Source organism: Eumetopias jubatus, unplaced genomic scaffold, assembly GCF_037043125.1.
Source record: "Eumetopias jubatus isolate StellerSeaLion01/CBP00866 unplaced genomic scaffold, mEumJub1_p1.0 scaffold_1, whole genome shotgun sequence".
In the NCBI taxonomy this organism is placed as follows: Eukaryota; Metazoa; Chordata; class Mammalia; order Carnivora; family Otariidae; genus Eumetopias; species Eumetopias jubatus.
Window position 1 is genome coordinate 141,349,860 of NW_028274807.1, and position 26,809 is coordinate 141,376,668.

Below are 26,809 nucleotides of genomic sequence, written 5' to 3' on the forward strand. Positions count from 1 at the left end.
AGTGATAATTAAATGAAGTGAGGAAACTGAAGCTCATGTCTCTAATTACTCCATCTAGTCCCCTCAGAGTATAAAGTATAACCATCAGGCCTAGAACATGATGTCAAAACAATTTATTCATAAATATCTGCTGTAGAAACTCAATACAACTGGATACTGAATTACCTTTGGCTTAGTTCTTTAGTCTATCTAGAAAAAGCCCCAACCAGCTACTGTAAGAGAGCTCATCTCAAACTCCTATCAAAAGGTCTCTCTCAGAGACCTACTCTTCAGTTTGTCTCATCAGAATGTTCATGGGAACAGGCCAATAGCCATATGCTCCAGAACTAATTATTCACTCCAGCCTCTCATCTGCACATTTTAACAATCTTCAGAAATTAAAAAAAAAAAAAAAAGAGTAATTGTAACTACTCCATGACAGTGTGTCTAAATAGCAGGCAAAAGTTCAGCAGAAAGGAAAAGCCAGGACATACCAGCAGGCAAGATGTTTTGACAAGGATGGAGTTCTACTCCTTTCTTCATCTACTTCATCACAAACTAGCCCTGAATAAAAACCATCAAATTTTCTCTAGGAAAAGTGCAACCTATATCTAAGGAAAAGTTAAAGCAGTTGATATTTTGGTGAAAGCAGATCAGAGAAATTAATGTAAGCCTAAAATTATAAAATAAGTTAAGGCCTTAGCATACAGATATAGAAAACTGATAATGGATATAACACATAAATGGAAAAATATATTGATTCCATTATATTTGTAACAAGTAAGTGGCATACCCTGCTGAGTTTCCACCTCTGTCCTTAGCTGGAGGAGTTCTACTTCTTTAGATTGTAGCTGTTCATTCAATACTTTCAAAGATTCAGAGTTGTCTTTATTCTAGTTAAGTAGGGAAAATGCCAAATTACATTCAATAAAATCTATAGGTTGATATATATTAATTTTCAGGTAGATAAAAAAACAGATTTAAGCCTTTAAAAAAGGCAAGGTGGGAAAATGAACCCAGTTTTTCACTAATCTCTTTTTTTCTTTTTCAAATTTAGGACATATTATTCGCTGGTTTTTTTTCTTTTAAAAACACATTGACAAATTCTACCATGTCATGATTTTTCAAAATAAGTTAGTGGTGTTAGATATACTTAATTCCTAAACATCATTACATACTATATATTTATTTTGTACAGAAATAAGTTATAAATATCACCATTAAAAATTCCTATTTTTGCCTTAAGAATGTATATTTTTAATTTTTTATTTAATAAATGTATATCTCTTATTTCTAATTTTAAACTTCCTGAAGAAGAAAACTCATTTGCAATACATAGAGATTGTTTTCAAACCAACTTACCATTTTATCCAATTTGCTTTTCAAATTATCTCTATCAATGCAAACCTCTCGATAGGCATGATAGGCTTTATTCACTTGTTCACGTCCCACAGAACTTGTTTCTTCGTCTAATCGAGCTCCTATAAGCTAATGGTATAAAATCAGAAGGGAAAGCTTAAAGAAAGAATTCTACAAAACAAATAAAAAAGAAGGCAGTCTTCTGATGGCTCTACACCTTACTTTTCTTTGTAATGCAGTGATAAAGCCTTGAGTATAATTAAGTAAACATTTCACTTCCAACAAGTAAGCCTTACTGATTAAGAAAGCAAAAAAAGTACAGGTAATTATTTTTAAAGTCTTCTATTTTATGCTTTTAATCAGTATTTTTTGTTTTATAACATATATTAATTCATCATACTAAAACAGTACGTCAGTCTTTTATAATACTTAGGTGATTTCCCAAGCCAGTAGTATTTCATTTCCACCATTAGAAAAAACGACAAGTTAAGGTATACCTAACTTTTTAAAGAATGTGGTAGTTCATTAAATACTGTATTATTCCAGAATAGAAATTATAGGATTGTTGGTCACAAAATACAGAAATATTGCCAATGCTAGCTACACCAAATCACATTTTTCTAATTTTAAAATAAGCATAACTACAAGCTACAAAATGTTACCTTTTCTCACTCTATCCAATTGTATCACAAATTTATTTGATTACCATTAAAGACAATGTATATGAATATAAGGAAATTATGATGATTTTTACAACTGACTTTCTTTTTATTTCTCCTAGATGAATCAAACTAACCAAGCCCCATCCTAAAGTTTTTAATAACAAGATAATTCATTTCCTTGGCAGCTAAGAATCTATTTCCTTTCCTTTTGAGGAAGCTGCTGTTTATAAAATACAAATACAATGATCTAATCTGAAGAAACTTATAAAATTAAGTTAAAACTTTTTAAAACTCAAAATATAAAAGGGTGAGTGATGAAGATTTCCCAGTACAAAAAGCCAAGTAGATATGATGATTTATAATGGAATCAACTATCAAGCTTATATATTCTGTAACATTTAAGAGTGTCAGGTTTCTGCATGAGAATGGTAAACAGAGAAAGGTAGTTTATCAGTTAAAAGCATTATTCTGTGTATTCAAGAACAAAAGAGAATGTTGAGGTAAAGAAGATGTCAATCCTGAAGATGTTTTTAAACATTAGAACAATGTTATAGGAGATTCCTCCTTTGACATTTAATTTCCTTTGCTGGCATATCATTTTTTGCACAGATTTTTTTTATTTTTTTTAAGATTTTATTTATTTATTTGAAAGAGACACAGTGAGAGAGGGAACACAAGCAGGGGGAATGGGAAAGAGAGAAGCAGGCTTCCTGCAAAGGAGGGAGCCCGATGTGGGACTCGAACCCACAGGACCCTGGGATCATGACCTGAGCCGAAGGCAGATGCCCAATGACTGAGCCACCCAGGTGCCCTTTTGCACAGATTTTAAAATCCTGAATAAAACACATACAGTTTATGAAGGTAAGGCAATCTAAAAAAGGAAAAATACATTCCAAGAAAAATATATTCCAAATCCTATTCTACAAATATTCCCCATATACATGATATGTGAAGCACAGTATGAGAAGTACTGGGTTTTGAGACTAGCTGTGAGTTATCCTTGGAAACTTAGTACAACCAGGGAAGACAAGTTAGAAAAATTTTTAAAACTTCAAGTATTTTGAATTATTCTTTGAGTCATAAAATATAATAAAGATAATAATTACCTTTTCTTCCAAAAATCTTATTCTTTTCTTTAAGAAAGAGTTCTCTTTCTCTGAATCCTTAAGTCGTTTTTTGATGTCTTCATATGCAGTGACAAGGGCAAAATGTGAAGCAACAGATTCATCTCCTGAATATATTGAGATTGGAGTCACTGTGTCTCTCCTATGTGCTTTTTCATGATTCAGAATGCAGATATCATCTTCTACCAGTGCATCCATGACAGCTTTTTAAAAGAATATAAAAGAAAAATGTCTCATTGAATAAATGAGCAGGAAAAGAGAGATGTATTTAGAATAATGAGAATACTGGGTCAATGTTAAAAACTCCTATTTCTTTTAGAAGCAGCCTAACATAGTGGTGAAAAGCATGGGCTCTAGACCAGATTCTAGGAGATGCATCCAAACCCTACTTAGTGTAAGACTTTGCTCTTAATCTCTCTGCCTCGGTTTCCTTATTTATAAAGTATAAGAAATAGTAGCAACTACTTCACAGAATTCTTAAGAATATTAAATAAGTTGATACCTATGAAGTATCTGAAACTAATCTAAGCTATTATTAGTAAGTTTTAGAAAAAGTAGTAAAACACTTTTTATAGGATAAAAATCTCTAAATTTATATTATTTTATTTATTATTATAAATATACATATTTCTTCATTATCGGCATTTCCACTCTCAGATGTAAGTAGCAAGTTTTATAACTTCCCAAATTATAAATTTTCAAAAACTCTCCTGAGTACAATTCACTACAAGACTATTATAGAAGTTTTAATGCATCCTCCACTATATTCTTTCTGTAGTGGTAACTGATTGTAATAGAAGACACAAAGGAATTAACATTTCAGTACTCACCATGTCCCAGTACCATACACTACATTCTTTTAATATTATCTCATTTAAATTCATCCAAACAATTCTATGAGGTAGGTATCACCTACATTTTATAGGATCAAAAAAGTAAAGTAATTTGCCCATGTTAAAGCTAGTAGATGTTAGTTAGCTCTGTGAGGGTACAGGTGTGTTTTGCTCATCATTGTGTGTAGGATTCAAATCAAACTCTAACTCAAAAACCTAAGAGAAGAAGCCAGTAGTTAGTGAACTTAACTTGCTTTGTACATCTACTTTTGCTGTTAGGTTCAGCATGACTTCCCCACCTGAGAGTTATGTTCCTGAAAAACACTGTGAAAGGAGAAACTGTAGCTGAAATCTTTTAAGACCTCATGGGAAAAACAGAGTAAGAGGGGCTGCAGGTCATAAGAGAGCCTAAAAAATCCTTTTAAATACTTTCTAGTTTGAAATAAAACATCAAATACAGCATTCTAAAAAAGACTATCAATGGAATTTCATGTATCTTATATTAGTAATTTAGGATTAATGAAAAACATTTTTATTTACTATTTCTTGCTTGGAATGACATTTGATTGCTTACTGTGTCAGTCACTGTTCCAAGAATATTATAGGTAAGGAAACTGAGGTAGAAGGAATTTAAGTAATTTTCCCAAGTAAAATAGTAAATAATGGGATGTAAACATAGGTGATTACGCCACAGGATCCATGTTTTACTATGCCTGCTTTTCTCTAAAACTTCTGACCTCCTTCCCTGTATCTATCAACGCCTGTAAAGTCCATTTTGCTTTATTTCAGACAACATGAATACTAAGGAAAAGTGTATGTTTTTTCTGGTTCCAGTCTTCTTTCACTGTATTTTTGCTTTACTGATTTTTATAACGGAAAGCTTCCAACTTGAGAACGTTCTCAATTAATGTCAGTTTGGTATATCCAGCAATTTGTTTATATCTAGGATTACAAGAAAGGCAGACAAAAATGAATGTGTGTACTACAATATGAGTAGGTGAAACCTACCATTCAATCTTCAGCAACACCAACTTAAAAATTTCTAACCACATAGGGCAGCTCCTACTAAGTTAGAACTTTCCCACCCTATTAAGAAAGTCCAAAAATAAGAAAGAACTATGCTACCTACATATCCCAAAAAGGTGGCAGGTCCTCAGAACCATAATTAGTTCCTGCTGCTTCTGGTGGAAACTGTCTTTGTTCTAGTGATGGAGAAAAGCTTTCCTTCCTTTAAAAGGATTTACTTTTTCCTCTCTGAATTCAACTCTATTCTAAAATAACAGCAAACATCATACCAATCACACTGCTGATAGATGAAATGTTGATATTTCCTTTCCAAAAGGAAAGTATGGATTACTATCATACTGCAAACTGTAAGTATACATGTATATCTCCATATTAAGACTCTTCCTCATACACATTACGCCTTAAAAGCTCGACAAGTAGATCAAGAACAGTTAGCTAATTAAGTGGTAGGATGCAGTGTAGCTTAAGAAGAGATAAAATTGTGCCCATTTTAGACATGATTTCTCATATCTTAATATCTAACCAAATGGGCAGGATTTATTCAACTGGGATAATTTTTTTTTCTAAAGACACTTGAAAAACAAGAAATAAGCATAAACTACTCTACACAGTCAAAAAAGGTATCCTACTGATTGTGTACTTTAAGGATCGGAGCATGGATGCTTTTACTTTACACAAAGTTCCAACTAGCTCAGATGTGTGATTTCCTATTCATTTTTATCATGAAAATATCACTTAGTCAGGAAGGAAAACCTAGTGTGGAAGACAGCTGTGCAGTAAAATAATTATCATACCATAAAGAGAAGTAGTAATATTTGAAACAAGAGAAAATGCTATGGGAATTGAGGGTTGGGGTGAAGGAATGGTTTTTAAAGAAGGTATCTCACACACACACACACACACACACACACACACACACACACACACACACACTCAAAAAAACCAAAGGATTCTTAGTTCCATACTCTTGGGTGAAAAGGATGGTGATTTTCATTGTACTTATAACTTCCAGCAGGGTAAACAAGTTAAAAGGCCTGAAAGAGTATGGGAAGAATGTATGAAAAGGGAAATGGCAAGATGTGGAAAAAAAAAAAAAAAAAAGACCTAACAGAAACAAACTGAGGTGGTCTTTTATGTAGAGAGACTATAGAATTTGGTCCTTATTCTGTGGAATTCAAGACAGACCAGACATGATTCAAGAATGTGAAGAATGATTACACATTTGTAAAATATATCTATAACCAAATAAACTACTTTGTATTGTATTAAGCATTTTGTAAATATTATCCCCTTTCATTCTTATGACTACCCTGAGGTAGAAAATCTTACTGTAATCATTTCACAGATGAGAAACCTGGGGCCTGGGAAGGTTACAGAGCTTAGCCAAGACCAGATGATTAGTATATAGCACAAGTGCCTGGATTTCAGAGCCTGAACTATTAATATTTTTCCCTCCTCAAGGAATCTTTCACATATTTAAATTCATCAAGAACTACAAAACTAGGGGGTGCCTGGGTGGCTCGGTTAAGCATCTGACTCTTGATTTCAGCTCGGGTCCTAATCTCAGATTCCTGAGATCCACCCACACCTCCGCTCAGCAGAGACTTCTCTCCATCTCTCTGCCCCTCCCCAACTGCGCGTGCACACATGCGCACGCGCTCTCTCTAAAATAAATAAAATCTTAGGGAAAAAAAAAGAACCACAAAACTAGGAACCCCTTGGAAAGTTTTTAAAAGTACCTTAGATGGAAGGAGGTATACTGATATAAAAATGTCACATACACAGTATGATAACTGGTCTTTTTTAGGACAAAATGCACTGGAAAGCAGCATGAAAATAGCTTATCTGTCCTAAAAATTATATGAGAATGAGCCATACATTAAAACACACCCAAGAAGTGCCTGGCTGTCTTAGTACAGCATGTGACTCTTGATCTTGGGGTTGTAGGTTCGAGCCCCCTGTTGAGTGTAGATTACTAAAAATAAAATCTTCAAAAAAATAAAACACACCCAAGATAAAATCTACTAGCATCACAGACATGCATGCTGTTTTAATGTTTTAAAATAACTGTATTTTAAATTTGCTGTAAAATAAAAAAGGAAAATTTGATTCCTATCTTTGCAAAAATAAATGTGAAATCATGAAAGTATCAGAAGTATTAATGCTTATATTACTCTGTACAAACTAGACTTAAAGAGATTAAAAGCTGCAGGGCCAAAGAAACTGATATCTTAGAAAGGTTCCAAAAAACGGCAGCTATCCCGTTATATAAATTATTATACTGAAAGGAAAACCGCTAGCAAATTAACAAAGTAGGCTATGCTTTAATGCTTATGTAAGCAACCATTCTCAACCTTATTTAGAGAAGGGAGCTGCAGTAATCTGCCTCACAGGAAAGTATGGTTCAGTTTTATACACTTCTGTTGTGATGAAATGTCTCTTCATGAGATCCAAAGTTACTGGCCCAGTTAATTTGATTTTCTGGATAAATCATGAAAGCTTAACTGGCTATCATTATACTTAACAAACTAGGCTAGGCCAGTTTTAACATCTAACATTTGGGAAAACTTATCCTATACCGATCTAACCTTATTTACTGTAAACTACCTTAAAATAACAAGCATGTGCTTACTTTAATCTTTAAAAAGTGGTATATGCAGGGACAGCTGGGTGGCTCATCTGTTAAGCATCTGCCTCATGCTCAAGTCCCAATCCCAGGACCGTGGGATCGAGCCCCACATCAGGCTCCCTTGCTCAGCGGGGAGTCTGCTACTCTCTCTTCCCCTCCCCCCTGCTCATGCTTGCTTGCACTCTCTCTCTCAAATAAATAACACTGAAATAAAAAGAAATTTTAAAAAGTGTCATAAGCAGAATATTATCAAGATTTGAATCGTCAAAAGACTAGATAATACTTTAAAGGTAAATCTAGTAGGAATTGAGAGCATTAATTTTAAAACTCAACAAGTATCAAAAATATTATCCAAAGAGGGGCGCCTGGGCAGCTCAGTTGGTTGGGCAGCTGCCTTTGGCTCAGGTCATGATCCTGCGGTCCTGGGATCGAGGCCCACGTCGGGCTTCCTGCTCAGCAGAGGTGTCTGCTTCTCCCTCTCCCTCTGACCCTTCTCCCGCTTGTGCTCTCTCTCACTCTTTCAAATAAATAAATAAAATCTTAAAAAAAAAATACACAAAGATTAAGTAGACCTCTCTTGATCATAAAAATCAGTAATAAATATATTCTACGCAATACGCCACACACACACAAAATGTCTTTTTCAAGAACATTCTAAGAAACTGAAGATGACCTAGAGCAGTGTTTGACAAAGTGAGATGTGGACCACTGCCTCAGAATCACTTGGAGTTCTCTTCAAAATACTGATCGTTGGTTCTGGTCCAAGATGGTGATGTAGAAGATCCTGAACTCAACTCCTCTAGGAACAAACCAAATCTGCACCTATTTATAGAGCAATCAGTCCAAGATGGTGATGTAGAAGATCCTGAACTCAACTCCTCTAGGAACAAACCAAATCTGCACCTATTTATAGAGCAATCACTCCTGAAAAACTGAAGCCTAACTGAACAACAAAAGACCACACAGAGAATGGCAAGAGAAACAGACACATGGTAACAAAGGGAAGCCCTACCCTGGCCACTACAAACTGCAGTGAGGAGGGATACTATGGGAGACAGAGAGCAGATTCCTCTGCCCTCTGGCACAGAAAAAAAAAAAAAAAAGCCATGCCTTTATAAGGGCCATAGAAAATAAAAGAACCAGCCAAAGCTGCTGGAACTCTCTCTGGGTCAGGAGACTGGTGAGTGCCACAGTCTACTTTCCTCTTCCACCTTGATAATGTAGACAGGAGCACAGTCCAGGTGCCCTAGCTGGCCTACCCACTCAGTGAGTTTCAGGCCCCTAAACCACACTGGTATACCCCTGGTGAGTGCTCACTACAGCTCCAGCCTCCTTGCAAAGGTGACACATATCCATTCATTATAAAACTCTCAACAAAGTAGGAATAGAAGATACATGCCACAACATTATAAAGGCCTTTTATGAAAAACTCATAGCTAACATAATACTCAAGAGGAAAAATGGAGAGCTTCCCCCCTAAGGTCAGGAAGAAGACAAGGATGTCCACTTTCACCACTTTTATTCAACACGGTACTGGAAATGGCAGCCACAGCAATCAGACAAGAAAACAAAAAGGCATTCAAATTGGTAAGGAAGAAGCAAAACTTACCACTGCTTGCAGATGACAGAATACTGTATGTAGAAAACCTGAAAAGACCACCAAAAAGCTACTAAAACCGATGAATGAATTCAGTAAAGCTGCAGGACACAAAATCAATATATAGAAATCTGTTGCATTTCTATACACTAATAATGAAGTAGCAGGAAGAAATTAGGGAAACAATCCTATTTACAACTACATCAAAAATAATAAAATACCTAGGAATAAACTTAACCAAGTAAGTGAAATACCTGTACTCTGAAAACTCTACGGCACTGATGAAAAAAATTGAAGATGACACAAACAAATGGAAAGATACTCCATGCTCATGGATTGGTAGAACAAACTGTTAAAATGTTCACTCTACCCAAAGCCATTTACAGATTTAATGCAATCCCTATCAAAATACCAAGAGTACTTTTCACAGAACTAGACACATTATACTAAAATTTGTATGGAACCACAAAAGACCCTGAATACCCAAAGCAATCTTGAGAAAGAAGAACAAAGCTGGAGATAGCACAATCCCAGATTTCAAGATATACTACAAAGCTGTAGTAATCAAAACAGTACAGTACTGCCACAAAAACAGACCGAACAGAGAACTGAGAAATAAACCCATGCCTATATGGCCAATTAATCTATGAAAAAAGAGGCAAGAATATGCAATGGGGAAAAGACAATCTCTTCAACAAATGGTTTTGGGAAAATTGGACAGCTATATGCAAAAGAATGAAACTGCACCACTTTCTTACACCATACACAAAAATAAACTCAAAATGGATTAAAGACCTAAATGTGAGACCTGAAACCATAAAACCAGAAGACAACATAGGCAGTAATCTCTTTGTCATTGGCCTTAGCAACATTGTTTTAGATATGTCTCCTTGGGAAAGGAAAACAAAAGCAAAAATAAACTTTTGGGGCTACACCAAAATAAAAAGCTTGCATGGTGAAGGAAGCCATCAACAAGACAGAAGGAAGGCAATCTACTGAATGGGAGTAGAGATTTGCAAATTACATATCCAATAAGGCATTAATATTGAAAATACATAAAGAATTTATATAATTCAACACCAACAAAATCCAAATACGAATAAAAAATGCGCAGACGACCTGAATAGACATCTGTCCAAAGAAGACATACAGACAACGACATTAAAAGATGCTCAACACATCACTAATCATCAGGGAAATGCAAATCAAAACCACAATGATGTATCGCCTACAACTGTCACAAGAGCTACTATCAAGAAGACAAAAAATAACAAGTGCTGGCAAGGATGTAGAGAAAAAGAGACCCTAGTGCACTGCTGGTGGGAATGCAACCTGGTATAGCCACTTTGAAAACAGTAAAGAGGTTCCTCAAAAAATTAAAACTAGAAAAACCGTATGATTCAATAATTCCCGCCCCCCAAAAAAATGGAAACACTTATTTGAAAAGATATATGCATCGCTGTGTTTACTGCAGGATTATTTACAACAGCCAAGATATGGAAGCAACCTAAGAGTCTACTGAAAGATAAATGGATAATGAAGATATGGTACACACACAATGGAATATCACTTAGTATAGAAAAGAACAAGATCTTACCATTTGCAACAACACAGACAGACCTAAGGGGCATCATGCTAAGTGACGTAAGTCAGACAAAGACAAATTCTATATGATTTCGCTTAAATGTAGAATCTAAAAAACAAAAAACAAACAAAAGCAGAAACAGACCCAATAACCGAGAATGGATAGCTGCCATAGGGGAAGGGATGACAGATGGGCAAAATGAAGGGGAGTAGGAGGTACAGGCTTCCAGTTACAGAATGAGTTAAGTCACAGGATGAAAGGTACAGCATAGGGAATATACTCAATGATACTATAATAGCATTGTATGGCAACAGATGGTAGCTACATGTGTAGTAAGCGTAACATAATGTATGTAGTTGTTAAATCCCTATGTTGTACACCTGAAATTAATGTAACATTGTGTGTTAACTACATTCCTATTAATAAATAAAATGATAATGGAAAACAAAAAATACTGATTACTAGATGGCACTGCAGAACACGCAAGTCAATATATCTGGGGTGAAAATATCAAACTGAACTTTCAATAATCATCCCACATGACTTTAGGCCCCTATCCAATTTGAGAGCCACTGCTCTACAGAGTTAAGTGGCTACTATGTGATTTACAGAATTCCAATTTTAACTAGTATTCTTAAACATTTATGGTCCTGGTTAGTTCTGTATTATCAATTTGTAAACATCACCTAACTTGTGCATGGAAATTTTGTTTTAATAGTATAGAAAACAAATTCATATTCATTATCTCTCTCATCACAATAGGAGAATCAGATATATTTACCTACAGGAAATATACCTATATAATCATGCAAATATTTTATATATTTGGAATTGTTTCTTCTTAGAGGTTTACATAAGAGAAGTATAAGTTAAAGGAATTAAAAAGGGTTAAGGTGAGGGGCACTGGGTGGTTCAGTCAGTTGAGCATCCCACTCTTGATTTTGGCTCAGGTCATGATCTCAGGGTTGAGATCAAGCCCCATGTGGGTCTCCATGCTGGGTGTGGAGCCTGCTCAAGATTCTCTCCCTCCCTCTGCCTCTCCCCACAACCACCCCTCCCACACTTGCATCTCTTAAAAAACAAACAAACAAACAAACAAAAAAAAAGAGCGGGGGTTAAGGTGAAAGATGTTGACATTTATTGCTGAGAACAGTGAAATTCCCAAGAATGATTAAATGGTTCTCTGGTCAGCCAATTCCAATGTGAGATGTTTCTACACTATCAACAAGCAATGTTCTGGACAGCAGCTGGGTAGCCTACAATTCAACTCCATTCTAATACTATCTACCAAGAGACAGCAACATATTCCACTGGTAAAGGGCTTGCTCCCACAAGACTGCCCTCTACTTTGGATGCTAACTGTAAGCCTAGGTTGTTAACCTGTGCTTCTAACCATACAGATACATAGGGTAAGGTCCTGAACAAAGCAGCTTCTGTCCTTCTGGAATTTGGGGCCAGCATAATGGCATGTGAAAATATTCTGGAAGCTCTCTGAACTCTCTCCTCTTTGGGTTTTTACAGAGGTTTCTTTACACAGAAATGACTAAATCATTGGCAACTGATTAAAATTTCGCCCCCTCATCCCCCAGTGTTGGTGGGACTGAAAGCTTCAACCCTCTAATTATAGGACTGGTTTCCTTGGCAATCAGCTCCCATCCTTAGTTGCTGTCCAAAAGTCACCCCATTAACATAAACCCAGTCCTGGTAGAAAGGAGCTTGTTAGAAATAAACAAGACATGCATTTCACCTTCATGGCTCCATAAAAGATATTGAGAGACCAAATATTACGACGAAAGATGATCCTATTTAACTCTTACCCTCAGGAAATTCCAAGAGTTTGGGAGCTGAAGGCCAAGAACTGTGGACTAAAGCCAAATATATATGAGAAATACATTCTGGTCATCTAAATGATCAAATACACAATTCTCATAAATCACAATATTGAAATGATAATGGAGAAAGAAGGGCACAATTTGCCAGATACGGTGGGTAGAAAGGAGCAAGAGCAGTTTGTGAGGCTAAGGAAGAGACAAAGAAAAAAAAAGATTCAAACACTGTAAGAATTATTTTAGAAAATCTTAAATTTCAGTCTTTACTACAAACAACATTAAGAGGACCCCAAGTTGAGACATGCTATATATAGTGGCTTGTGAGATACTAGAAAACACAGAAATATCTTCTTTTCTAGGAAAAAATATGATTCTCCTGTCATATTTCATCATCATAATATTTACCATACTCATCACTTACCATATGCCAGGCACTAGTGCTTCCAAATGCATTTTCCAACGTAGGTACTATTATCCTAATTTATAAACAAAGTCTTAGAAAAAAATTAAACATCTTACCTACAGCTATATAAGTTATCAGCGGCAAAGCTGGGATGTAAGCCCAGATAAGTTATCTTCCAAATTTGTGCTCCTAATACAACATTCTGAGAGGCAACACAACATGGATTCAGATTTTTTCCATCAAGAATCCGGAAAAGGCAAAACTCAGCGGTAGAAAGAACGCTGACCAGAGATTGAAAAACCCAGATTCTAGTCTACGATCTGCCACCTTGATTACTGATTGGTTTACCTCTCCGGATCTAAATTTTCCCACCAATAAAATGACAAGGTTGAACTACATACTAAGATACTACCCTCCTAAATTGTGAAGGAAAAATTTAATGCAAATATAGAATGGCAGCCTGAACAGAAGGAATTCACATTTTTGCCAGAAGCTAAATAAATGGTATAGTACAAATCTTACCTCAAATCCACACCAAACTTGGCTAAAAAGTTATCACCACCACCACAGATGAAGAAACTTAAGCTCAAAGAGGTGGAGGTTAATTTGCCGATAATCACCTGGCAATATGTCACAGAGCTAGGGTTGGAATTAAGGACTATTTAGTAGGCTCTTTCCACTATTCTACATTGCCTCCTGAACTGAATTTCCTATTTCCATCATCTTTCTACCTCTGAAAAGCTAGAATATCCCTAACCCACTTCATAGGATCAGTCACCATACAGTGGAGCAAGGATTAAATCTTACGGAGGCAAACAGACCAACACTTACTCCTCATTCTTCTTTTCTTTTTTTAAAGATTTTATTTATTTTAGAGGGAGAGGGAGGGGCAGAGGAAGAAAATCCCAAGCAGACTCCCCGCTGAGCACGGAGCCCAACTCTGGGCTTGATCTCATGACCCTGAGATCATGACCTGAGCGGAAACGAAGAGTCAGACGATCAACTGACTGAGCCACCCAGGCACCCTCCTATATCTTTTAAAGATTTATTTCTTTTTAGAGAAAGAAAGAGCACTGGAGCACATACACAAACAGGGAAGGGGCAGAGAGAAACAGAGAGACAGAGAATCTCAAGCAGACTCCCACTGAGCATGGAGCCCTACCCCAGCCAGGGTCAATGTCACAACCCTGAGATCATGACCTGAGCCTAAATTAAGAGTCCAAGACTTAACCAACTTAGCCACCTAGGTGCCCCTTCACTCCCTATTTTTAATTAAATACTTAGGGACAGGAATGGCCTACCTAGTTTATAAAGAAGGGATAATCAAGTGCCTTTTTTCATGATACTGTCACTCCATCTATATACCTCAGAACTCAAATGCCCTATAATTCAGTGAATGCCCAAAATGTACTCAGCATCAGATACACAGTATGAGAAACTCCACTCCTTTTCTATATGTCACTAAACTGCATTAGTCCAAAAATAAGTGTTATGGCTAGGGAATCAAGATTTTTTTCAGGGTTAGCATAGGTTTGAAGAGCAGTCTACTTCTTTTCAATCTTTTCATAAAGTAATATATCTCAACAGAATTGAGCACTTATATACACTGTTACTAGTATTAGCAGTAATTACCCTCTAATAGCCATAAGACGACTATACCTTAATCCAGAATATAAGTACAAGGAAGAAAAAAATAAATCACATTGGTTCTATTTGTGGATTCTGAAAAACTTCATCACATTTCATTCAATAAACATAAAAATGCTCAGTGTTGCTAATTAAAATTTACAGACATACAATGGTATGTCTGGCAGTTTTTAGGAGAACCACCCCATTTGTTCTTCATAACAATTCATTAAATCTAAGACCTCTGATGTGGGCAAGAATTTCCTGTTATCACAGGTGGACTGAAAGAAAGGCAAAGGGTGAAAGTGAGGAAGCCAGGAATGTAAACCAGCCAGCTTACTCTAAAGCAAAGGGAAACTTAGAAACTAAGCCTTGGTGCCTTGGAGAGTTAGGCATTACTCTCATTTCAGAGACTGGGAAAATGAAGAGATTTAGTCTCCTAACCAGTGTCAAATGAGCTAGTGGAAAATTCACTCAGATCTTGAGTTAATGTTCTGACTCAATCCAGTGCATTTCCCATTACACTATACTCTCTAATACTAAAACCTGACATTTGTATACATCTTCCCATTTTATAAACAATATTGCATTAAAATTTTCTAACGACCCTGTGAGTGATGTAGTATTCCTAATTTACAGATGAAGTAGGGAGTGATCACAAAAGGTTGGGAAATTAGATATGGCATGTTTAGAGAACCAGAATTTAAATTATGCGTTGAGAACTTGAGCAATCCAATTCAAAATTCCACAGCAGGAAAAAAAAAATGTCCCCTGTATTTAAGAAGCACGGGTCAGTTTCAATCCTAGTACGTCACTGTCTTCGATCATCTTAGCATATCTCCAACAACACATGCTGGAGCAGTTTATATTTCAACTTGTATTACTGTTTTAGCGAATATTATATCTCACTTTCGAGTGAGTTCCTTGTACGGACACGAGTCAACCTACCATGCATGTATGTAGTAGTCACTCAACAAATGATCAAAAATCATACCAAACATACAGGTTAGACACTGCAGAAACGACGAATATCTACTGTTAGCCTCGATAACGGACGGGGCGGGGGGGTTGATGTCCACTGCCTCAGGCAGTACCGTCCCTCTTTAGTTTTCGATATAAATGCAATCTCAATGAATGAAATAAAACTAATGGCGCCCTAGTAATTCAGAGTACGGAAAGAAAATAAGCAATAGAGACAAAGAGAGTGAAAGACGAAGTAGGGCCTGGAATAACTAGCATGAAATGGTGACATGAGTAAGGGAAGCCCAGGGGCGGGCTGCTCCCTAGCCAAAGGAGAGCGCACGGGCTTGTGAAGAAAATGACGTGTCTTTTCGAAGCAGCAACGGCAGCGGAGGTTGGTCCTAGCACCGCCCGCACCCCCGGCCCGGCTGAAGCGAGTCACTCACCCCGAAGACAGGCTACGTAGGGCCGCCCCCAGGGCCGCCGAGTTTCGATTCCCCAGTGTTTGGAAACGGACGGAAAACAAACCGGGTCGTCAGGGGTCACCACGGGCTTCCGGTTTCCTCGAAGACACCGCCGCTTCCCCAGAGAAGGCAGCCGCTCCGGGAACGCCTCGGAGGAATTCCCATTTCTTTAGCCGCCGCTGCGCCGCAAGCGGCGCAGCCCGGCCCGTCGACTGGGGCTCCGGAGGTTGTGGAAGGAGGGACAAGCCGAAGGAAAGGCCGAGCGGCTGCCGGAGAAGGCCCGCTACCCAGCAACACGCGCGCGAGACCCAGGCCCACCGGCGCCCGCCTCGTCAGCGTTCACACGGGCTGATGGCCATGTCGCGTTCCGCGGAAAGGAAGCGCGGTCGAGGGGGGTTGGAAGGGCGGACCAGCAGTGAACGGCCGGAAGTGGAGTTCCCGCGGTCCTCAGGCTGGGTTCCGAGGCCGCGCGAGCAAACCGGAAGTCGGTCGGTCCGCAGGGAGCTGAGAGGGCGTTCTCCAAGCCGGGGCTTTGAGGGGTGAGGGAAGGAGAAAGTGGGCGCAGCGTACTACGTGTCCCGTGAGTCTCCGCGGCGGGGCGGGGCCGCGGCGACGTGAGGAGCGGAGGCGGAGCTGGAGTTGGGTAAGCGCGTTAGGCCGCTGTGGGGGTTGGGTCGTTGGGGTGTTTTTCTGCCTTCTTCCAGGGCGTCCTTTTCATTCGGCGTCCGCTTGGGGGTTCCCGAGCGTCTGTGGTGCGTTTTGGGTCCGCTTAGTAGCGCTCTTCCGTGTTTATAGCTCTGTCGCCTCGCTGTGGCTGGGAGCTTGGGAAACTAACGACGCATTCGGGGTGGGCTGAAGGAAGCTGTTCAAGCCCCCCACCTCCGTTTTCTGGGCGCTGCTGCGAAACGTGAGGCCATCAATTGAAACACAAGCTCGGCGAATTACTCAAGGTCCCGTAGTTATTCGGCACAGTGCTCTTTAAAAAAAATCTACTTTATTGAGTTTAGGGCAAAGCTTTGGGATTTGGGGATAGTAACCGGCTTCCCTAGGGTTGCTACCGCCTTTCAGTATTTCTAGGTGATACCTCTGAGCTGTGGAGTCAGGAGTAGTTGAACTCTTTCCTGTCTTTGGAGGTCGCAGCCCTATGGAACCCCTCAAGCTCTAGGGCTACTTCTGATTTTTAAAAAAATAAGCGAGAAAACGGTCATTGTAGGCAGTTTATCCTCATTAACCGCCAATTAGCAACAATGACACCCCTCGCCACCCTCTTACTTAGTACTTTGTCAACTGAAGGCTTAAATATTGTTTAAATAGGTGTTCTGTGTGAAGGTGTTTTTACATCGCGTTTTAATTCAAAAGCCCACCTGTCAGCTCTGATCAAAGAATGGATTCGACTCAAGGGTTAACTTTAAAATACGTTTTTGTTGTTGTTAAGCTTCTCTTTTTGGTTTTAGTGAAAGTTCACGGCTATTATGAAGAGCACATGCAACTTAAAGTTACATCATATTTTTAAAAATCTAAATAATAAAATCATTTGCTTCAATTTGTCCGGCTGCGGCGTGGAAGAGAGCAGTGTTTTTATTGTTTTAGACGTGAATCATTTATTTTTTGATTGCCTTGGTAAACGGCTTTGCAAATTTAAAAGACCACTAAATAGGATGTTTTCGCTAGTAGAGTTTTCAGGAATAGTCACAGAATTGGCTGACACACCCCAAATCGTCAGAAATAAAATGATAATCTGGTTTCTAATTTGTAGATATGAAAATGTTTTCTATTTTTCAACTTTCATTCACAATTTAGAATAATTTGAGACTTGTCGAAAACGAAGGGAAATTCATTTTTATCTTTTCTCACTGAGTAAGGAGAAAATGACTTAGCCCATTATTTTAGTTTTTCTGATAAGAGTCTGTTTTTATTTTAAAATACACACCTCTTTACTACAGTTATGAAAAAGGTGGGTCTTTATTAACAAAATTATTTTATATTAAAATTATTTTCTCCCACCTCATCACACCCACAACCCCCCAAGAAAAAAAGCACATACACACGGACAAAAGGATGTAAACTACTTAAGTCATGACTTGATAAACTCTGTATATCCAAATCTGTGTGTATCCTGAAGCAACAGTCTTCAAACAGGGCAACACATGGGACGCCTGGGTGGCTCAGTCGTTAAGCATCTGCCTTCGGCTCAGGTCATGATCCCGGGGTCCTGGGATCCAGTCCCACATCGGGCTCCTTGCTAAGTGAGGAGCCTGCTTCTCCCTCTCCCTCTACTGCTCCCCCTGCTTGTGCTCTCTCTCTCTGACAAATAAATAAAAATCTTTAATAAAAAAAACAAAACAGGGCAACACATATCCCTAACCCTTAACCTTAGAAGATACATGGAGGATTTCCATACATAATCCTTTACGTAAAGGATAGTTTGAGGGTACTAATTCTCAGGTTGTCCACTTGCATGTTTTCTTCCCTAAAATTGATCTACCTCAGAGTGTGCCTGAATCAGACACCTTTCTCCCTTCCTCTTTGGTAATTGTCCCTCTCCTACTCTACATATATAAAGCAATACCTTTAATCTGACTAAATCTGTTTAGAAAGTGAGTGATTCTAATTACTGGGTAGCTAATTCCTTTGCAAGAATGGCGGTTTCCAAAGGCCTTCAAAAATATTGCAGGACCTGAGTTGTCATCTGACCATTAAAAATAATTTTTATGTCATACCTCTATGTGATTTTTGGTACATGGCTTAGTAGTTCAAAAGAATGATTGCTGTTACAACCAGAAATCCTTCTACTCCCATATACTTGGAATGGAAGACTACAAAATAGAAGAACAACCTAACCTGTTTCTTTCTAGCAATGAGTAGTATTCATTCTGGATACATGATCTAAATGGGTGTTGGGGGAGAAGGCCCTATCTATTTCTTTATGAGATGCATTTCCAATAAAAGCTGACCTGATATTTTCATATGATCATAATTTATAGTATTTTTGTTATTTGATCACTAGTAATCTAGTAATTTAATGATATCACAATATAATACTGAGGAAAATTTTTAGAACTTATGTTCTCAGGAATTTTAAAATATTTTTTTGTTGTTGAGGGAAATGTGATAGGATGGTCAATTTAAAATATTTTCAAACACTAAAATGTTAGGATAAATTTATGTGGGAGAAGTGAGATAAAAATATGAATTCAAGGAGAAAAGGAATGATAATCAAGTTCCCAACTGTGAAAAGAGAGCTTGCTCATGTGCTTTTCAACAGGATGAATAATAATGGTACTAAATTAGTATGGCAATTACATTTGGTTTATAAAAGAGAGAGATGCTACTGTCTCTAGCAGCTAGCCTTGTTCTGGACATACGTTCTGTGCTTCATAATAACTTTTTGATTTGAAATGCTTTGTATTCAGTCAGAATTAGCTTCTAACAGAACTTTCATTTAAAAAAAAAAACGTGAGTGTCATAATTGTATGCATAGTAACTAAGTGCAATGATTTTCTTTTGGAAATGTGTAGGTGAAGAAAAATTTGATAGCCCTGGAAAGCCCTAAAGTAGGGAGAAGAAGTATGAGAACAGCTAACAGAACAGCAGCAGAGAACCCAGAATGGGGTTGGTATGTTGTACAGGGAAAGAAAAAAGATCCAGTAGACGGAATCCTACATTCTTTTTAAATGAATTAAGATCAACCCTCCTCTGAGGCTTGACAGTTAATACTCTTGTTATTTGGGATATGAGTTGATTGATTTATTCAGTAATTAACAAATATTTATTTAGCACCTACCATGTGCCAGACATTGTTTTAGGCACTGAGATGAAACAGGCAAATGACTTTTTAATGTATAAGGAAATAAAATCTATCACAGGGAGATCAATCACATAAAAACCTATGTGAAATTTAACAACGTGACAAGCAATTCCCTCCTATTAATTTTTTATGACAATTACTATATGTGCCTCTGAAAACTTTTTTTCCTATTTAAAATGGGAAGAGAAGAAATAATTTGGAGACTTCTACATGTTCACTGTAAAAACCAAGAAGACAAAAGTTTGTTAGAGGAAAAATACTTTATAAAGCTGCCAAATAATGAAAGGATGACATTAAGCTTCTATAAGATCTGTAGAAAGAAATTAAGCTAGATTTTTAAAAATAGATTATGTAGCAAAGGAGAGGGAAAATTTCCAAGCCCATTGCACAACTCACATTATATAAAAGTGAAATTGTTAAATTTATAATTGTTGCAAAGTTAAAGACATAAGTTCCTAGTGTAGATTTTTAAATTGTGTGTGTCTGAATAGTCAGTTGATTCTCTAAAAGTACAAAAAAAAGATGAGTTTTTAATCACTGATATTAATCATTTACTCTACATTTTATATTGGTTCCTTTGGCTTTAAAAAGCTCCTCCCTCTCATCCCATAGCCAATCTGTTCACCTGGTTTTATGGATTCCACTCCTTATCTGTCTTTCCAATCCTGTTTCATCATCCCTACTATGCTACAGTTTACTATTTGTATATTATATAGTTTTTTCTAATTCTTTTTTTTGCTTCTAACTCATTCTTTATATAGATAACTAAATGATCTTTTCAAAATGTATATCTTACCATTACATTTCTCTCTTACACTTCTGAAATGACTCCTTAGCATGTCTTTAAAAAGCCGTTAAACTAGCCCAGCCTGTTTTTCCACCAGCTCCTAGAAACATTGCCAGCCCCAGTCTTGAAACTGGGTATCTTTGCTCATTTATAGTTTTCATTTAGCTGATTCTGATTATGATCTTGTATATATACTTTTTTTTATCCTTGATATTACTTAAAAATTTAAAAATTCTCAGTTAATTGCGGAACCCTGGAAAGATTCTCCAACATCAGTTTGAGAATTATGGCTCTACTTACATATGTGTCTTAAAATGAAATTCCATTTTGGGGCACTTGGGTGGCTCAGTTAAGTACTCTTGATTTCAGCTTAGGTCATGAAAATCTCAGCGTTCTGAGATGGAGCCCTGCTTTGGGCTTCATGCTGGGCATGGAGCCTGCTTAGGATTCTCTCTTTCCCTCTCCCTCTGCCCCTCCCCTTCTGCATGCTTGCGCACATGCATGTTTTCTCTCTCTCTCTCTCTCTCTCTTCCTCTTTTTAAAGATTTATTTATTTGAGGGCACATGTGTGAACAAGTAGGGGGAGGGAGAGAATCCTCAAGCAGACTCGCCATAGATCATGGAGCTGATAGCTCAATCTTACAACCCATGATAACAAGGCCTGAGGAGAAACCAATAGTTGGACACCTAGCTGACTGAGCCACCCAGGTGCCCCTCTTTCTCTCTCTCTCTCAGAAAGAAAGAAAGAGAGAAAGAGAAAGAGAGAGAGAGAAAGAAAGAAAAAGAAAGAAAGAAAAAGAAAGAAGAAAGAAAGAAAAGAGAAAGAAAGAAAGGAAAGGAAAGAAAGAGAGAAAGAAAGAAAGAAAACACATTTAGAAGAAGATCCTGTATTTCCAGATGATGGATATTATCAGAATATATTGAGTCACAATTTTTTTATATTATTGTGTCATAATATTTTTTAGAGTATGTGGCAGAAAGATATTATTTTGACACTAAGTGTTCCCTAGCAGAAATCAAAACTGTTTTGTTCCCTTTGTGCCCAAAGTGAAAAAAATTTTTCTCCAAAGATCATCCTAATCAAAATTCTTAATTATTCTTCTAAATCTTCACAATGAATTGCATTGCTACTTGTATGTTATTGGTAAGAGTGCTAAAAAAAAAAGTTCTTTATCCCATCCTACCAGTACTTCTTCTGGAATAATTCAAATTTTCAATTTGAAGAAGTGTTTCTTTTTTTGTGACAAGGCAGTTTGTTATATTTATTATCTCAAACGAACTAATAGGTTTGAAATACCTGTGTTGGATAATATAGAAGTTTAAAGATCAGAGATAAAGCAGAACTAGAACTACCTGGAAATACTTAACTATACATTGAGAAAATCATTGATATGTTGAGCTTAGTGACTGAAGTGATTGCTCAAAACTAAGAGTTTTAGAAGCCAGATTATCCTTTTATTATTTTTCAGTTTTGATTTTTAGTTCTGTTTAGATGAAAAGGGAAATGAAATAACTACATCTACACCAAATCTTGTGTTTTAACTTGTGAATCTATTAGCAACAGATATACAGTTTAAATTACCAATAACATTTATATTCATGAAAAATGTAATTATTTTTTGATATTGAGTATATCATTCACTAAGAGTATATCATTCACTAAGTGGGACTATTTAATGTTTTGGTCAGTATTTGTTATAAAAGTTATGAAACATAGGCCAGAGAGTCTCAAGAGAATGAAAAGAAATGTTTTTGTCTATGGAGCTAGGCAGAGGACAATTATAGTTTTCCAGGTAGAGCAAACTCACTTAAAAAAATATGCATGTGGAGATCTTTGGGGAGGAAATAATGGCTTGGGTTGAGGAAAAAAGGAAGAGGCCTGGGGAAAAATTTTATTCATCTTGATACTAAAGGAATCAGCAGAATATTCCATAATCCTTGTTCTCTAAAAATAAAAGCAACAACAACAATCTTTAAGAGATTATAAATATCTTTCACCTTTACAAAAACTGTGAGACAGGTTTATTCACTTTTTTCAGAAAAGAAATATAGAACAATAAGGAAATTGTTAACTATAAAATGTAGCATTAGACATATTTATATGACATGTCTGTGAAATGTTCCTTTAGTTAAGAGTTAGAGAAAGTGTGCTTTTACCCTACATGACCTAGATTATGTCAGTCTCACGTCTCATTTTTGCTGAAAAAATAATAGAAATTTTAAATATTGATAATACATAATGTTAATAATTTTGGTCACTTCTAATGATATCTTAATAAAAAATTTAGGAAAAATAGACTTACGTGACATTCATTTTATTGCTTTGAATACTGAAGGATGATATATTTAAAACCAAAAATATCAGTGTTATGTTAAATGTACACAGACTACTCAAAGACTGTCATATTGGATTAAAGAATGTGCTGATAATAAAAGATCTGTGGAAAATAGCAAAGGATGAAAAAATATCGATCATGAATAAACTAAGCTAAAGTGGAAAGTAGCCTGATATGAAATATTACCATGAGATATAGCAGACTTTCAGAAAAAAAAACTATTACTTCCACCAGAAGATAAAAAAACTGTGTGTGCATCTAATAAAACAGCTTTATAGTATATGAATTAAGAGATAAACACACAATACTGGAAAATTTGAACTTACCTCCTCACTAGTGGAATGAAAAAAAAAATAGGGAAATAGATGATTGGAATTAAAATTATTAACATCACACCCACTAGGATGGGTATTATTTCAGAAACAAAAAACAAATGGAAAATATTTATCTTAAAATTAATATGGAATTTCAAAGGAATCCCTAAATCCAAAACAATCTTGAGAGAGTGGAACAAACTGGAGGTTTCACATTTGCTGACTTCAAAACATGTTACAGAACTGCAGAATCAAAACAGTATGTCATTGACGTAAAGACATACATATAAATCAGTGGAATAAAATAGGGAGCCCCCCCCAAAATCCTCATATAAGTGGCCAAATGATTGTCAGCAAAGATGCTAAAACCACTCAATGGGAAAAGGGCAGTTTTTTCAACCAATGGTGTTGATTTGGGGAAAACTCAATATCCATATGCAAAACAATGAAGTTGGACTCTTACCCACCATATACAAAAACTAAGTAAATATTGATCAAAGCCTTAAATTGTAAGAGCTAACACTATAACAGTCTTAGAAGAAAGATAGGGGAAAGCTGCATGGCATTGGATTTGGCGGTGAGTTTTTGGACATGGCAACAAAAGCACAGGCAACAAAAGAAAAAAAAATAGGTAAGTCAAGGTCTCTAAATCAATCACTAATAAAATACAAAGAATCATCTAGTGACTCCAATCTTGGAAAAATACTGTGCTCTTTACTTTGAATTTCACTAGAACTATCTAAATACATAATTGATGAGTAAAGAATATAACTTCAGCTTCAAAACTAAATCATACCTATGCTTAAATAGTATAGACAGTAAATGGCATGGGAAAATGTTCACAATGTATTGGTAAGAAAGCAAATTGTTAGGGTTGCAGCGCGATTTATTTATTTTTCCTTCCATTAAAATTACAATTAAAAAGTAAAAAAATATACACAGAAAAGGTAAGAGGGAGTCATCAGTGGATAAAAGATTTCAACAAATATTCTGAAAGAAACTAGGTATGAACATGTTGTCAAAAGAAATAGAGCCCAGGAAGCTTCAGCACAGGATATATTAGGAGTCCACAGTGGAGATGGAAATCAATCTTCCCAGAAAGATGATGGCAAGGCTATGAAAGCCCTAAATGTAAGGTGGAGGATGGATATGAGATTTTTGGAAGTCTTTTATGAAACTAATGTGCTTCCTTGCTTCTCCATTTCATCATGCAGAAAGACAGGCAATCCAGGGTTTCTTCTAAGGCCAGAAGAAGAAAGGACCCACCCACTCTAAAGAAATAGAAAATTGGAGAAACTGGGAAAAAGCTTTAGCTTATTTCTTTCTAGGGTAAGAATTCCAACTTATTTCTATTCTCAGTGTGTCATGTTTACGTTGCAAATTTAGATGTGATATGTTGAAGAAGCGTCTCAGTTTTACATTATGCAATTTAAAATTCTATTTTCATATTCTCATTTTAAAACTCTTCAGTGATTCATTTTCTCAATATTTGTATAGTGATTCTTGAAACAATAATTATATAGTTACTCACTAGCACCCAGAGTAAGAAAGTCATGACTCTTTATTAGAATTATGACACTTATTTCTAAAATGAGGAACATAAATGATAATGTGTAAATCATTTCGAATGACAAATTGAAATTCTCTAATTAGACTAGCTTGAGATTCTATTGTTGTGTCTTGTGATTAAGGGCAGTGGTGAACTTAATTGAAGATTGTTCCTTTACGTTAGTGGAACAAAATTTTACCTTTAAGCAAATCAACTATATGACTTCTATGGCAAATAGCTTAAATAAAAGTCAGTTGAGAATGGGCACGTGTAGGGAGAAATAACCAAGCACATCTGAAATCAATGCTGTCTTTGTTCAACCTACAGATATAATTCTAATCCATTTATAGCACTATTGTGTTTGGTAGACTATCTGAAAAACTTGTGATTATCCTTGTTAGATCTGTTGTTTTATTCTGACAAGTCTCACTATACTGAATAAACTGGGATACTTGTAACCAATATAGACTTAAAGCATATAGATCAAATTACTAAGATTTGAAGTTAGCATTTAGCACTATTAGATTTCTAATTATTTGTTAACTGTTCCCTTAAAAAAATTTAAAACTGAAGAATATAGTTGCTGCAAAAGATACCAGTTTTTAATTCTGCTGAAAGCTCTTTCCATTCAACTTTGATTTCTGATTTTGGATGAAATTCATTAGTTATCTTCATTATTAAAACAAAAGAAAAAGGAAAGAGAATATCTATTAAGCATCTTGGAGCATTTATTCAGCCAGAATCTATCCAGAAGTATCTGCATAGACTAGTCCGTGAATGATAAAGCTAAATTACAATTTTGCACAGATAATAGGCTCTTAATAAATTTCTGTTGAATCATTAAGTTTAATCTAAGGTTGACATATAGGCACAAATTTGTAAATTAGGTAAATGAATGAACAGCGAATGTTAAACTTATATCACAGAGAAGATTAAGGATAAATGCATTTTAAAGTTTAGAAGCAGGGACAACCTGGTGGCTTAGTCGGTTAAGTGTCTGACTCTTAGTTTAGGCTCAGGGTCCGGCGTGGGGCTCTGTGCTGGGGGGTGGAGCCTGCTTAAGAGTCTCTCCCTCTGCCCCCCCACCCCCCGCCCACCATTGTGTGTTTTTGCACATTCTCTCTCTCAAAAATAATAAATAAATAAATAAACAAACAAACAAACTGCTTTAAAGTTTAGAAGTAAACTAAATTATTTAAGTTGAGCACTTGAGAAAAATCATTAAGGAAAGATGAAATAATTAGAGTACACTCATTCTGCTTTGGTTTCTGCATATTTTAATTTTCTATCCAACTACAAATAGAACTCACTTAAAAGCAGTGTAGAAAGGAAATCAAACATTTATTATATGTCTTTAGTGTATCAGGTACTGAAATGGGTTATTTTATATGCTGTTTCATTTTATCACTAACCATATCATGAATTAAGTATTATTATGATCAACATGTTCAGATGATACAGTGATATTCAGACCCTTTAACTGACTTGCCTTAATTTAAAAATCTCAGGAAATGGAGCCAGAATTTAAATCCAGAGCTACAGAAGAAGATATTCACTTGATATACTTAGCCATCCTGGTTGTTAAATATCAACACTGCCTGGGCCAGTCTTAATTCTGAAGTTCATATTATTTCCATTATTTTAAAATACTCTAAATATTCAGTGCTTTTCTTTGACTGGAACTTTTTTAGATGTTGGGATACAGTGGTTAACAAGATAGATATGAACATATGAACCTTGCCCTAAGTAGATTTTCATTATCTTGTAGAGGACTTCATCAAATAAATTATAATACGATGTGTTAAGTAGTATATAAAGTAATTGAGAGTCCTGGGGGCACATCATAGGAATTTTGACCCCTACTTACCATTTTTGGGATTGGTTTAGTCATCACCTAAACCTAGCCTAACACCCTCTACCTAGAGCCTTAGTATACCAC

The 26,809-nt window shown here is 36.4% G+C and overlaps 2 protein-coding genes across 2 annotated transcripts in view; one reads left to right on the forward strand and one right to left on the reverse strand.

The window, feature by feature from the left end:
- AZI2 (5-azacytidine induced 2) overlaps nucleotides 1–16,654 on the reverse strand; it is a 34,195-nt gene extending 17,541 nt beyond the window's left edge. Inside the window, exons 1-4 of the mRNA XM_028107113.2 lie at nucleotides 16,059–16,654; nucleotides 3,107–3,327; nucleotides 1,342–1,467; nucleotides 773–872 (exon numbers count right to left, since the gene is read on the reverse strand). Of these exons, the coding sequence (XP_027962914.1) occupies nucleotides 773–872; nucleotides 1,342–1,467; nucleotides 3,107–3,322 (442 nt within the window). The 5' untranslated portion in view covers nucleotides 3,323–3,327; nucleotides 16,059–16,654. The remainder of the gene's footprint in view (nucleotides 1–772; nucleotides 873–1,341; nucleotides 1,468–3,106; nucleotides 3,328–16,058) is intronic.
- Nucleotides 15,971–24,721, forward strand: LOC148165070 (uncharacterized). The gene is given in 4 exon segments (XM_088023151.1): nucleotides 15,971–16,006; nucleotides 16,079–16,270; nucleotides 16,272–16,719; nucleotides 24,536–24,721. Coding segments are annotated over 3 exon segments (576 nt in total). The 3' UTR covers nucleotides 16,620–16,719; nucleotides 24,536–24,721.
- Nucleotides 24,722–26,809: the final 2,088 nt, after the last annotated feature.